Raw genomic sequence first — 12,492 nt, 5'->3', positions numbered from 1 at the left:
TTGCATTTCCCAGCATTCTGGGCTGTTCCCACCTCTGTCTCCCTCCCCCTCCTCTACCCGCATTCCTCTCCAGGTGAGTTTATTTACTCCATTGAGTGCCTCCTTTGCCACCTCTGCTGGTCACTACCAAGTCCTTCTCTCTAGTCCTGCTGTCTTTCTGGAGCACTGCACCCTTGCTTAGCCATCTGCCCACATTTCCCCTGGATACTGGCCGCCTGTCGTTAAGTGAATGACTGTCCCTCCGTCCTGAAACCGCTCTTCTGTGACTCCTATCCGCTGCTGGGCTGCCATCCAACCAACTGCCAAGCGAGGAACTGGGAATCTTAGTTCTGGGTTCCTCTGCCTTTCTTCCTAGGCCCCGTCAAGTCAGCACACGGGACCTGTGTATTCCATGGCCCCAATCCCCACTGCCATTGCCTAATTGAAGATTTATATGAGTTTTTGCTGGGATTAACTCTTATCTCTCCTTCAGGATGAGTAACTGGCGTGATTCTTGTTTGTACATGCTGCCTTCACGTTACCTTAATTCCCTGAGCAGATTGACGTTAGCTGTCGCCTGCTTCCCTTCTGAGGAAGAGCCCTTCGTGCCATCATTATTAGTCAGTTCTCTGCAAGTTGTCTTGTTTGGATTGCAAGCTTATTATTTAAAGTTTGGTTGGAGTTGTTTTCTAACTGTCTAATCGGATGTGGGGTGGTTTGATCCTGACGAAATGCTCATGGTGGAGGAGGAGCTGTGAGCACCAGTGCCGTCTCTGTCTTGCATGCTTCCGAGATTCTGGGGAGTTACTATTTGCGGACGTTAAGTTCCTGATGGCAGAGGTGGCAGGGTCAAATAAAACCAGACTCGGTGAAATTTCAGTTCCCCTATGGCTTTTAATAATGACACATGCAGACTTTTCTCCTAAAAATGTCTAGAAACCTGAACAAAAGAGATGTGAGATTGTTACTGGTTTTTTTTGTTTTTGTTTTTTAAATTAATTAAGTAGTTTATTTTTGGCTGCGTTGGGTCTTCGTTGCTGCGCATGGGCTTTCTCTACTTGTGGCGAGCAGGGGCTACTCTTTGTTGCAGTGCGTGGGCTTCTCATTGCGGTGGCTTCTCTTGTTGTGGAGCACAGGCTCTAGGCGCGCAGGCTTCAGTAGTTGTGGCTCACAGGCTCTAGAGCGCAGGCTCAGTAGTTGTGGCGCACGGGCTTAGCTGCTCTGCGGCATGTGGGATCTTCCTGGACCAGGGCTCGAACCCGTGTCCCCTGCATTGGCAGGCGGATTCTCAACCACTGCGCCACCAGGGGAGACCATTACTGTTTTTAAAAATAGCCACAAAAAGGGCCTCAAAGGTAATAATTTACAGAGAAATGAGCCTTGGTTGCTAGAGGCCGTGGAGGGGAGGATGGAAGCTGATCTTGGTGTTCCCTGTTTCACAGCTGCTGTCCGTGGGTGGGTAACAGACAGGCATCACTCTCATGGACACTGGAATTTTTCCACAGACAAAAAGAAATTGTCTTAGAAAGTTTGAAAATAAGTGGAATATCAAAAAGGGGAGAGGGTCTCGATTCTGAAATTCATTTCAAGTAAGAGATACTAAACAGAACCTACAGATACGGTTCTTCTAGGTTTTATGGTATCACTCCTGCTCAGCCGCCCAAAGCTTTCTCTGCAGCTTGGTTTCCTTCAATGCCCTAAAAATTCGATGTAATGAAACGTAAGACTCATTCGCTTTGCTAATATGCCATTTTCTCATCTCTCCCAAATAATATTTTAATATTATAGGAACACGCCGCTCCTTTTCCTCTTCATTTCTGTAAGAAACACTCCCAAATTCTATACTTTATTGCTAAGTTTGCAGCATGTGGGCCCCTGGCCAACTAGACCCGTAAGCCTTCCTATAGCTCTTCTGTTGTTTGTTTATATTCATTTACCTGAGATTGAAATTGTTTTGGAGGCATAGCTAGCATCTCTTCTATACAGATGAGTTACGGGGATTTTCTAGCTTCCATCTCTTTGAGCTTAATACTTGTGTTGATGTTTCAAAATGTCTTCCCTGATTTGGGAGTTCAGACATATTTTCTTTTGGGTGGCAACTAGGTCTCTGAAAGATAGGTAGTGAGCACTGTTTTTTAGAATTCAATTCTTATACAGGCATACCTTGTTTTGTTTTGTTGTCCCTTACTTTGTTGCACTTCGCAAATACTGCGTTCTTTTACAAATTGAAGGTTTGTGGGAATGCTGCATCTAGCAAGTCTGTTGGTGCCGTTTTCTCAACAGCATTGTTCACTTCATGTCTCTGTGTCACACTTTGGTAATTCTCGCGATATTTCAAACTTTTTCATTATTATTATATTTGTTATGGTATCAGTGGTCTTTGATGTTACTGCCATGACTCACTGAAGGCTCAGATGATGGTTAGTGTAATTTAGCAATAAAATATTTTTTAATTAAGGTCTATACACTGCTTTTTAAAAAAAAAAACACACATAGTGCTATTGCACACTAAATAGACTGCAATGTAGTGTAAACATAATTTTTATATGCACTGGGAAACCAAAAGATTTGTGTGCCTTGCTTTATTGAGACATTTGCTTTATTGCAGTGGTCTGGAACTGAACCCGCAATATCTCTGATGTATGCCTATATATATGTGCCAGGGAAGGAGTCACCTTATTGAAAGTTACCCGGTACGGTTGTCTGTTGGTATCTGTGGGGGATTGGTTCCAGGACACTATCAGATACGAAAATCCACCAATGCTCAAGTACCTTATATAAAATGACATTGCATATTACTTAGGCACATCCTCTTATATTCTTTAAATCATCTCTAGATTATTTATAATATCTAATACTATGTAGATAGTTACTGGTACATGACAAATTCAAGTTTCACTTTTTGGAACTTCCTGGAAAATAAAAAAAATTTAAAAAGTATTTTCCATTTGTGGTTAGTTGAATCCACAGATGCAGAACTGGCAGATATGGGGGTCCAGCTGTAACTTTCAATATGAATCCTTTGTAAAGTGAATAGAGCATCTACTGAGTTCTAAGATGTTCATCTCCCCCCATGTTTAAATCAGAATGCATCAACCACTCAGGGGTTCATGTAATGTGCCTAACTCCCTCCCCGAGAAGTTCTTTTTATAAAATAGTACCTTAGAGTTAAGGAAGTTTACTTAATGGCTACTATGGATTAGGAGCTGTGATGAGCACTTTTTACAACGATTCACTGATTTAATTCTCAGGGTTGGAAGTCCATGTGAGCTTTTTATTCTTCCTGGTAATTTGTGGCTTTGAGTTTGGTTGCCTGAGGGGTGGGGGGAAACCCTTGCCCTTGGATCTGCACAGAACCAACACAGATGCAGTGTCCTTGGTTGCCCAGAACCAGACGTAAGAGGTAACACCCTTAGCAGGCCTGTCCCCGCTACCCCACAGTGTGGTATCTGTGTGTGTAATGTATGTTTTCTTTTTCTAAAACTGGGATGGAGCTTGGAACAGCAAATATTTAATCAGGGCAGATTCCCCTCGCTAAATCCTGCCAGCTTGTTCAACTCGGAGGTTCTTTGCCTAAAAATATTCAGCACGTACTGAAGGCTACATGACTAAGTCACCCACAGAGCATAAAGCAGGTCTTAGTATTTGGAGCAGGGGGTTGTTTGCCTACTGATATTTTGGATGAAGTATGCAGTGCCACATACTCAGCCTTTGATGAGCCTAAGGGCCTCCGGCGGTAAACAAGGGTTTTAGGGGAGGGGGGGTTTATGCGGGATGGTAGGGTAGACGTTCAGGCCTGCTGGCAGTAGCGTTCTTCTTGAACTGATCTGAGAAGGAGAAGAGAGAAGTGGGTGTGGGGTAGGGAGGTGGAGAAGAGTCTAATCGGGAAAGATGGGCTGGTGTAGACGAAAGGGATGCTGCCATGCGCGTGTTACAGTGGAAGTGAGGGCGGCGGTGTGCAGCAGGGATTAGCTTTGCTGAGAGAGTGGGACACGGAAGGGAGGGAAGAGAAGAGTTCCATGAATATTACAGAGCAGTAAATCCCATATGAACAAAACGGAGTAAGTGAGGTGGCATGGCGCCTCCTTTTACAGATTTAATGCAATGTTACCTCCTTATTATCGGTACCACTCATAATACGGGTGCAGCTTTTGTTTCCTGCTAGAGGCTCTGAAACGTTCACTTGTGTGGCGTCCCCCATTACTTCAGTATATGAGGATCTTAACCATGTGAGTTTGCTCACTCACTGTGAAACACTGCTGAAACTTCAAGGTCCTTCAGAAGGCCCTTCCTGACTTCTCATTACCTGTGTGAGGGCACTTCCTGTATCCTGTAACCTTATCGCTGTACTGAAGCAATTTCCAGACCAGCCGTTCTCACTGGGATGCTCCAAGGCGCTTCCAACCCTATATGTTAAAAGCAAACTCCCGATCTGTTCTTTTCAGTTCCACTCTTTGTCCTCTGCCAACCCTACTCCCCCACCACCCCAAACAGCTTTAAAAAAGCAGAAGAGAACCCTCCCCCCATCCTTCACTTTCTCGCCATCCCTACAGTCCTGCCAACTATGACTTCTAGCCACAGAATTTCTGTTTTCTCTGCTAGTAGTTTACCTTCTTCGATTGTTATCTGGACTGTTAATCCAGTGGCCCTCTAATTTATCCTCCTGCCTCAAACCTGTCCCTTTCCCATATGTTCTCCACTTTGCAGCCAAAGGCGTTCCAGCTTAAATAGTTGTTTCCCTTACAGGGTGGGAGCCAGACTCCTTAGCATGGCATACGCCTGGCCCTTCCCACCAAGACCCTGCCTTCTTTTGAGCTTCATCTCTTGCCAAGGAATGCTTTTTTAGCATAAATATGTCCCATGCAATATTTAGTCTAAGTATGTCCCAAGTGTTGTTATATTAAAAAATTAGTTATTATTTATCCAAAATTTAAATTTAACTAGACATTCTGTATTTTATTAGGCTTAGTATTTTACCCAGCTTGGTCAAAAATACAGTAGTGTCTCCCTTTATGCATTTATATCTTGCTCTGATCAAAAAGAAATTGGAGTTGCAGGAACTTGCTGACTGCAAAATATTTGGCATTTCTTTATGAAATCTTTTTTTTTTGGCTGCGCCACGTAGCATGCAGGATCTTAGTTCCCCGACAGGGATCAGACCCGTGTCCCCTGCAGTGGAAGTGCAGAGCCTGACCACTGGACCGCCAGGGAAGTCCCATGAAATCTTTTATAGCTATTCATGGAAATGGAGCTATCCTAATAGGGTCTCAGTATTAATGCTTTTTTGCCCGAGACACTAATTTTGAAAAACATGCTTTGTTTGGAAAAGCATGTTTGAGATTCAGGTGTAGTAATGATTGCAGCTCTTTTCTGAGGGAGGGAACCCTCGTGGAGGAAGATGAACTGCAATTAAATGTAGTCTTCCTTCTGTTTATGGAAATCTTAATAACCTCCACTGTTGTTGTTTCTTTAGGATATTTTCTGGAGAAGAAACTAAATTATCATGCTTCAGTTTTACGTCTAGTTTTATGTCATTTTTTTCCTGGGTTTTTTTTGTTTTGTTTTTTTGGCTTGTGAGTAAAGGCTGTAATGTGATTTTCAACTTATTTTCTGTTCTAAAGAGTGTTCAGCTTTGATGTTGGTAAGAAGCAAGTTTTTTTTTTTTTTTTAACACTGACTAAATCTTTATTTTCTGACATTAATAGAAACGTGCTGCTTGTTCTCATAATGTAAGATTTTAATTATTCTGAAAATGTAAGTGGGTTTTACATTAAAACCTTCTAATTGTACTAGAATAAACCATTATCAACATTTATCAGAAGATTAAGGTCCATAATTAAGAGCTCCAGTGGATCAAGAAAAAAATCCAATTAACTGCCAATTCACAGAGAATAATACAAATGGCCATAAATTTAAGAAAAGATGTGAACCTTACTAGTGATGAGGAAGACAGGACATTAAAACAAGATAGTGGTTTTTAACCTTTAAATTTGGTGCTCAGGTTGGGAATGTGAGCAGTCGCAAATATTACTGGTAGTATGTAAATGCAGCCCTTAAAAGTGTGATTTGACTTTATCTCTTGAAATTTTAAAATGTAGATACTACTTGACCCACCGATTTCATTTCCAGGTCAGGAGCTTATCCTATATAAATAATGGCATATGTGCAATTATTCTCTATATTTATGCATTTCAAGAAAAATATACCCGTGGGACTTCCCTGGTGGTCCAGTGGGTAAGCCTCCGAGCTCCCAATGCAGGAGGCCTGGGTTCAATCCCTGGTTGGGGAACTAGATCCCACAGGCCGCAACTAAGAAATCTGCAGGCCGCAACGATAGATTCCGCGTGCCGCAACTAAGACCGGCGTAGCAAAAATGAATGAATGAATGAATAAAGAAAAATATACCTGTGTATTATAAGTATCATTTTTTAAAACTCTGATGCTGGATTTCAGAATTCATTAGGAGTAAGTGGAGGTGGAGTGGTATGTTACGAGCACTATATTTTTAAGAAAGATTCAGAGAAAGAAAGAGGTCTTTGGAAGAGAGACTTTCTTCTCAGTCTTTTTTTTTTTTTTTTTTAAAAGGATTTTCTTATTTATTTATTTATTTATTTATTTATTTTTGGCTGTGTTGGGTCTTCGGTTCGTGCGAGGGCTTTCTCCAGTTGCGGCAAGCGGGGGCCACTCTTCATCGCGGTGCGGGGACCACTCTTCATCGCGGTGCGCGGGCCTTTCTCCATCGCGGCCCCTCCCGTCGCGGGGCACAGGCTCCAGACGCGCAGGCTCAGCAATTGTGGCTCACGGGCCCAGCTGCTCCGTGGCATGTGGGATCTTCCCAGACCAGGGCTCGAACCCGTGTCCCCTGCATTAGCAGGCAGATTCTCAACCACTGCGCCACCAGGGAAGCCCCTCTTCTCAGTCTTAATTTCTCTCTGCACATGGTGTATTTCACACTGGATTTTGACTTGTAGGCTGAAAGAACACTCCATGGCAGCCCTTCTTTTCCTAGTTTTAACAAATGACTTTTTCTCTTTTTCTTCAGATCCCTTTTTTCGAGGATATCTGTAAAGGCATTAAAGCTGGCGACACCTGTGAGAAGCTGGTGGGGTATTCTGCGGTATATAGAGTCTGTTTTGGAATGGCCTGTTTCTTCTTTATATTCTGCCTCCTGACCTTGAAAATCAACAACAGTAAAAGTTGTAGAGCCTATATTCACAATGGGTGAGTCTTTGTGGGGATCCTTTCACCGTTCCTTATATTCAGAGCAACATTCCAGGACCTCTTCCACTCTTCAGACCCTCTGACTGCTTTCCTCTGGTTGACATTGTTGACACTGATTTTAGGGAAGGTGGAACTTATACTTACCACCACACAGTGGCCTAAGAACTGGAATCCTATTTGTAACACCTGGTACCATAATGAGAAATGCATTGGAGATAAAAGTTTATTTCTTATACCAAGAGCTTCCCCCAGGTCACTTCCACCCCTGCAACAAAATGGTTTTGCACAATCAGAGGCCACACCGAAGTCTGTCTAATTATGGGAAAAGGCAGTCTCCAGTCACTTAATTACTTCCCCTCCATTTGGAGAGAACAGAATCGTGAATTGACACGCTTACCTCTAAGAGGTCTTTTGTCCTTCCTTGAATATCATTTAAATACATTTCCTTTTTTTTTTTTTTCTCCTTCCCCTCCAGCTTTTGGTTCTTTAAACTTCTGCTGTTGGGGGCCATGTGCTCAGGAGCCTTCTTCATTCCAGATCAGGAGACCTTTCTAAATGGTACAGATGGGGTATTGGGGGTATCTGTTTATTGTGTTTTTATTCACTTTGTAAAACTGTTCGAAAGCGTAGTCCAGGGTGCCTTTGATATTGTAGGTTACTAACTTTCTTATAGCTTAAAAAAAAAAAATCCTGCCTCAGCTGCCCACACTTCACCCACCCTCTGTAGCCGCCCACCCCCACCCCCCACCCCCGCCCACTTCTCCCTCCCTGGGAGGGGTGAGAGGACCTTTAGTTACTCTACCGCTTGAAGAATTGAAACTAAGGTTATTAGCCTGAAGGGAAAATGAAGCACTTAAAACTTGTTTGAAAACTAGTTTAGCATGTCAGCGTGACCCGGGGAGACCTTGTTCTTTCTGAGCACTGCACACAAACTTAGGGCTTCTTAGCAGCTTTAAATCTGCTGTAGCTATAATGGGGTAAGAAAGGCATCCTCCAGACTATCTCTAAACTTGCCTTATGTGAAACTGTATAACACTGAATTATATTCCTTATTGATAGAACCTACCAAAATTATTTAATATAAAGCATTCAATCATAGCTGAAACAAGGGGCCCTTCTTCATATGAGGTAGGGAGGGGAAAAAAGCCTGAGTTTTAGAGGTTCAGAACACTGTTCAGACCCAAATGGATTCACTTTCCTTATTAAGATAGTAAAAATATTCACATTGTGAATAAGGAACAGCCATAGTCCCTCAAATAGCCATATATCAGGCTCCAGATAGTTTCTTAGGGTCATACCGGTTTTATGTACTCCTTAAGGAAGTTGTATCCAAGTTGTCTTTTTACCTAAAATACTGGTAACTAGTTTTCTATTCTCCACAGAGGTCCTTGTATATATTACGATAATATACTTAGAATGGGACGGGACCTAGCTGTCCATCCTCTAGCACAGCTCAGTCGTATTATAGACAACCCAGAGATGTGATGCGCTTATCCAAGGTTTGGGCTTCTCTGTGGCCGAGCCAGAAGTAGAACCTGAGTCCGTGGCCCCCCATTTGAACCTCATTTCCTCACTGGACATTGGTGGGTCTCTATCCGGTAAAATTTGAATCCTTGGTTTTTCTGGCATTGTGTGATTTACTTTTAAATTGAGGGTCATTGTTGATTTTATGAATTACTGCATCTGTTAGGCTATCTGGCATTTATTTATAGCATGGAGGTGAAGCTTGGATGCTGTGGTGCCGGATTGCCTGTGTTCACATCCCAGCCCCACCCTTTGCTGGCTATGGGACCTTGTCAACTTACGTGTAGACTCTCAGTTTTTCTCATCTGTAAAGTGGGTGTAATAGTAGTACCCACCTTGTAGGGTTGTGTGGGAATTAAATGTGTTACTGGTACAGGGAGCCTGCAGTAAAAACTAACTGTAGTCATTACTCTCTTGTGAGTTAAACACTTGGGACAGTCACCTCATCTCCTTTCGGACGGTCTTCTTTTGCAGCCTGGCGCTATGTGGGAGCCGTCGGAGGCTTCCTGTTCATAGGCATCCAGCTCCTCTTACTTGTGGAGTTTGCACATAAATGGAACAAGAACTGGTATGTGCCTTTATGGAGAGCTTCCGCGTGAACTTACTCTCTGACTCAGAGAAAGTGCCCAGTGTTGACAGAGGCTCTACCCCGAGTTGTATTGCCAGGGATTAGCAGCCTGCTTACACCAAAAACAATTTTTGCTTGTTCTCTCCCTTCCTTCCTGCTCTTTGGACCTCTTCATTTACTCCTCTCCCATACTGTTTTTCTCGCCTTTCTACTTTTCCTTTTTCCACTTCATTTCTTTTCACCCTTTGGCTCTCTTTTCCCTGCACCCTCTCATTTGGGCTCTAAGACTTAGCCACACTCAGCCCCACTGCTGGCACCTTGCAGCCCCTGTTCCATGCTTGCGTTAGTGGCTGAAAATTTGGGTAGGCTTTATCTTAGGCGCCCATCCTTAGGAGATTAAAAAGAAAGAAAAAAGTACTTTGGAGCTGGAGGTTCATTTTCTGCAAAGAATATTCAATGAAATAGTGCTTTTCTTTTTTAAAAAATTTTTGTTCCTTCTCAACTGCCTAAGAGGGGAAGAACCCCTTCATAAGGAAGATCTGTTGTTCTACCTTAGAAAGCCTCCCCGACTTTAAAAAAAAAATAGACCCTTTGTAAGTGCCTTGAAAATAGAATTCACATCCTAGAATACATGGGAAATGCCAAACTATTAATGGCTCGTTTTATTTCTTGCTGAGCCACATTGAGGAAATGACAGCTAGACAAGGGTCCAGCTCCTTCAGTGCTAAGGCCAGGTTGACTCTCTTTGTGACCTCTGAGCAAAGCACTGAAGTGCTCTGTCTTACTTTACTTATAAAGTATGAATGAAAATAACTGCCTGCTATATCCAGTAAGGCTTTTGTAATTTTGTAGATTTTGTAGGCATCATGTTATTTTGTACTGTTTGGGCGGGGGATCTGAAAGTTCTATATGAATGAATTTTATTTTTTATTTTGGATAAAACAAAATATACTGTCCAAATTCTCTCAAAATGCTTTTCATCCTGATTATATTCCTCAGCTTAGTGGTAGTAGTAGTTGTTTTGTTTTGGTTTTGTTTTTTTGAAAATCGAATCATGAGATGACTGAGTGAAAAGATAGTGTTAACCATTTTATTATTTGGTAAATATTGGAGTAAGCACCCAAATGCCAATTTAAAAATGTTTACAGCACATTGAATAGTCATACAGGTAGCACTACAGGCGTGTTTTGGTATTTTTTCAAATCTTTTTTTTTTTTGGGCGGGGGCCGCGCTGCGCGGCATGTGGGAATCTTAGCTCCCTGACCCGGGATTGAACCCACGCCCCCTGCATTGGAAGTGCAGAGTCTTAACCACTGGACTGCCGTGGAACTCCCCTCAAATCTTAATCTCTATGATAATACAGATTTCTAGGTCTGAGTACATATATAAGTTTAATATTGCATGCTGTCCTGCATTTTGAGTCATCTCTGAAACCTAGTATGTTTGGGGCTTCTACTAGATCTTGTTTCGAGGCAGCAAAGTTTTCCTAAAGATAAGTCAAATGGTTGACTATAGTTTTATGTGACCCTGTTCTCAGTTATGCAGAAGAAATATGCACAATAAGTTGGAAATGCATTTTAATTGATTAAATACCATTCTTTCCATTGATGATGATTCTTTTTTTGGGGGGGGGGATGGCGGGGGGTGCTGCACCATGTGGCTTGTGGGATTTTAGTTCCCAGACCAGGGATCAAACCCGGGCCCTCGGCAGTAAAAACATGGAATCCTAACCACTGGACTACCAAGGAATTCCCTGGTGATTCTTTTTTTTTTTTTTTTTTAAACATGCTGTTTCTCATTTTATTTATTTATTTATTTATTTATTTATTTATTTATTTATTTATTTATTTATTTATTTATTTATTTATTTATGGCTGTGTTGGGTCTTCGGTTCGTGCGAGGGCTTTCTCCAGTTGCGGCAAGCGGGGGCCACTCTTCATCGCGGTGCGGGGACCGCTCTTCATCGCGGTGCGCGGGCCTTTCTCTATCGCGGCCCCTCCCGTTGCGGGGCACAGGCTCCAGACGCGCAGGCTCAGCAATTGTGGCTCACGGGCCCAGCTGCTCCGTGGCATGTGGGATCTTCCCAGACCAGGGCTCGAACCCGTGTCCCCTGCATTAGCAGGCAGATTCTCAACCACTGCGCCACCAGGGAAGCCCTCCCTGGTGATTCTTAAGTACTTTCATTCTGAATTTTTTATTTGACAAAATGAATGCATCACCCTAAGTTTTTTCTAAAATTTTTACAAATAAACTTCGAGTAAGGAACTTCATGGTAAAATATTAATATCTTTGATACTGAGTGCCTGGTTTGCCCATTAAATAGTATGTTCTCTTGAGAATACTTGTGCTTTTTTACTCTGACTTTAATGTTTTGATTGATTCTGAAGCCATTTTCTGGGACTAATTATCGATGCCAGGTTTTAACAGGCATTTTGGAAGAGTTTGATTGCTTTAAAAACTTTCCAGAAACCACCCAATAGGAATGGCTTAAGAGCTTTGCAACGATTGATGTTGCTGTTGTCCTGGCTTTGAGGCCAGTGTCCCAACAAAATCTCTTTTGTCTACGTACTCACAGCTGGTTGGTCGGCCTAAAATTAGGATTAAGCTAGGAAACGTACAAGTATTGTTATTTTTATGTAAATTCATCTAATTTAGTTTTTTTTTATGTGTTTCTTAACAGAGATTCTTGCTTACAAGGTTAGTCTAGAAAATATAATACTTGTATCACTCTTCATGGAACAACCAAAAGTTTTCTTCCCTTTTCCTTTCTTTTTTTTTTTTCCTCCTTTTGTAAAGATCTTGAGAAGGAGAAGACCCGAAAGGCAGTAGGATAGAAAGGCCATGGGCCTGGACACAAATGCTGCAGATTTTAGTGCCCCTGGCTCTCTGGCTGTTTTACTTGAGGCATATGACTTGGCCTCTCTGACCTCAGTTTTTTTTTTACCTGAAAAATGTTGTGGTTGGGTGATGTTTAATGTGTTTTGTTCTTTTGTTAAAAGGTAAGCTGGGGCATATTAAAATTTTTTTAAGAGTTTGTCCGAGCAAAATTTGATTCAAATTGGGCACCCTCCAGTCTGGCAGATAGAAAGGAGCTCCGAGGAGCTGTACAAAATAAAAGACATTTATAGGCAGCAGAGAGCAGGGACAAGGAAGTTATATTCGGCAAAAAAGCAGGTTGGTTATTGTGAGGTAACTTTCCT

The 12,492-nt window shown here is 42.3% G+C and overlaps 1 protein-coding gene across 2 annotated transcripts in view; it reads left to right on the top strand.

Annotated features, from left to right (window-relative positions):
* SERINC5 (serine incorporator 5) overlaps positions 1-12,492 on the top strand; it is an 88,973-nt gene that overhangs the window by 51,508 nt on the left and 24,973 nt on the right. For both annotated transcript variants that reach the window (XM_007179778.2, XM_057540231.1), the window contains exons 3-5: positions 7,022-7,200; positions 7,676-7,758; positions 9,199-9,292. In XM_007179778.2, coding sequence (XP_007179840.1) covers positions 7,022-7,200; positions 7,676-7,758; positions 9,199-9,292 — 356 coding nt within the window. The remainder of the gene's footprint in view (positions 1-7,021; positions 7,201-7,675; positions 7,759-9,198; positions 9,293-12,492) is intronic.

This window comes from Balaenoptera acutorostrata, chromosome 2 (assembly GCF_949987535.1).
Source record: "Balaenoptera acutorostrata chromosome 2, mBalAcu1.1, whole genome shotgun sequence".
Lineage (NCBI taxonomy): Eukaryota > Metazoa > Chordata > Mammalia > Artiodactyla > Balaenopteridae > Balaenoptera > Balaenoptera acutorostrata.
This window is presented reverse-complemented; position numbering and strand designations above follow the sequence as displayed.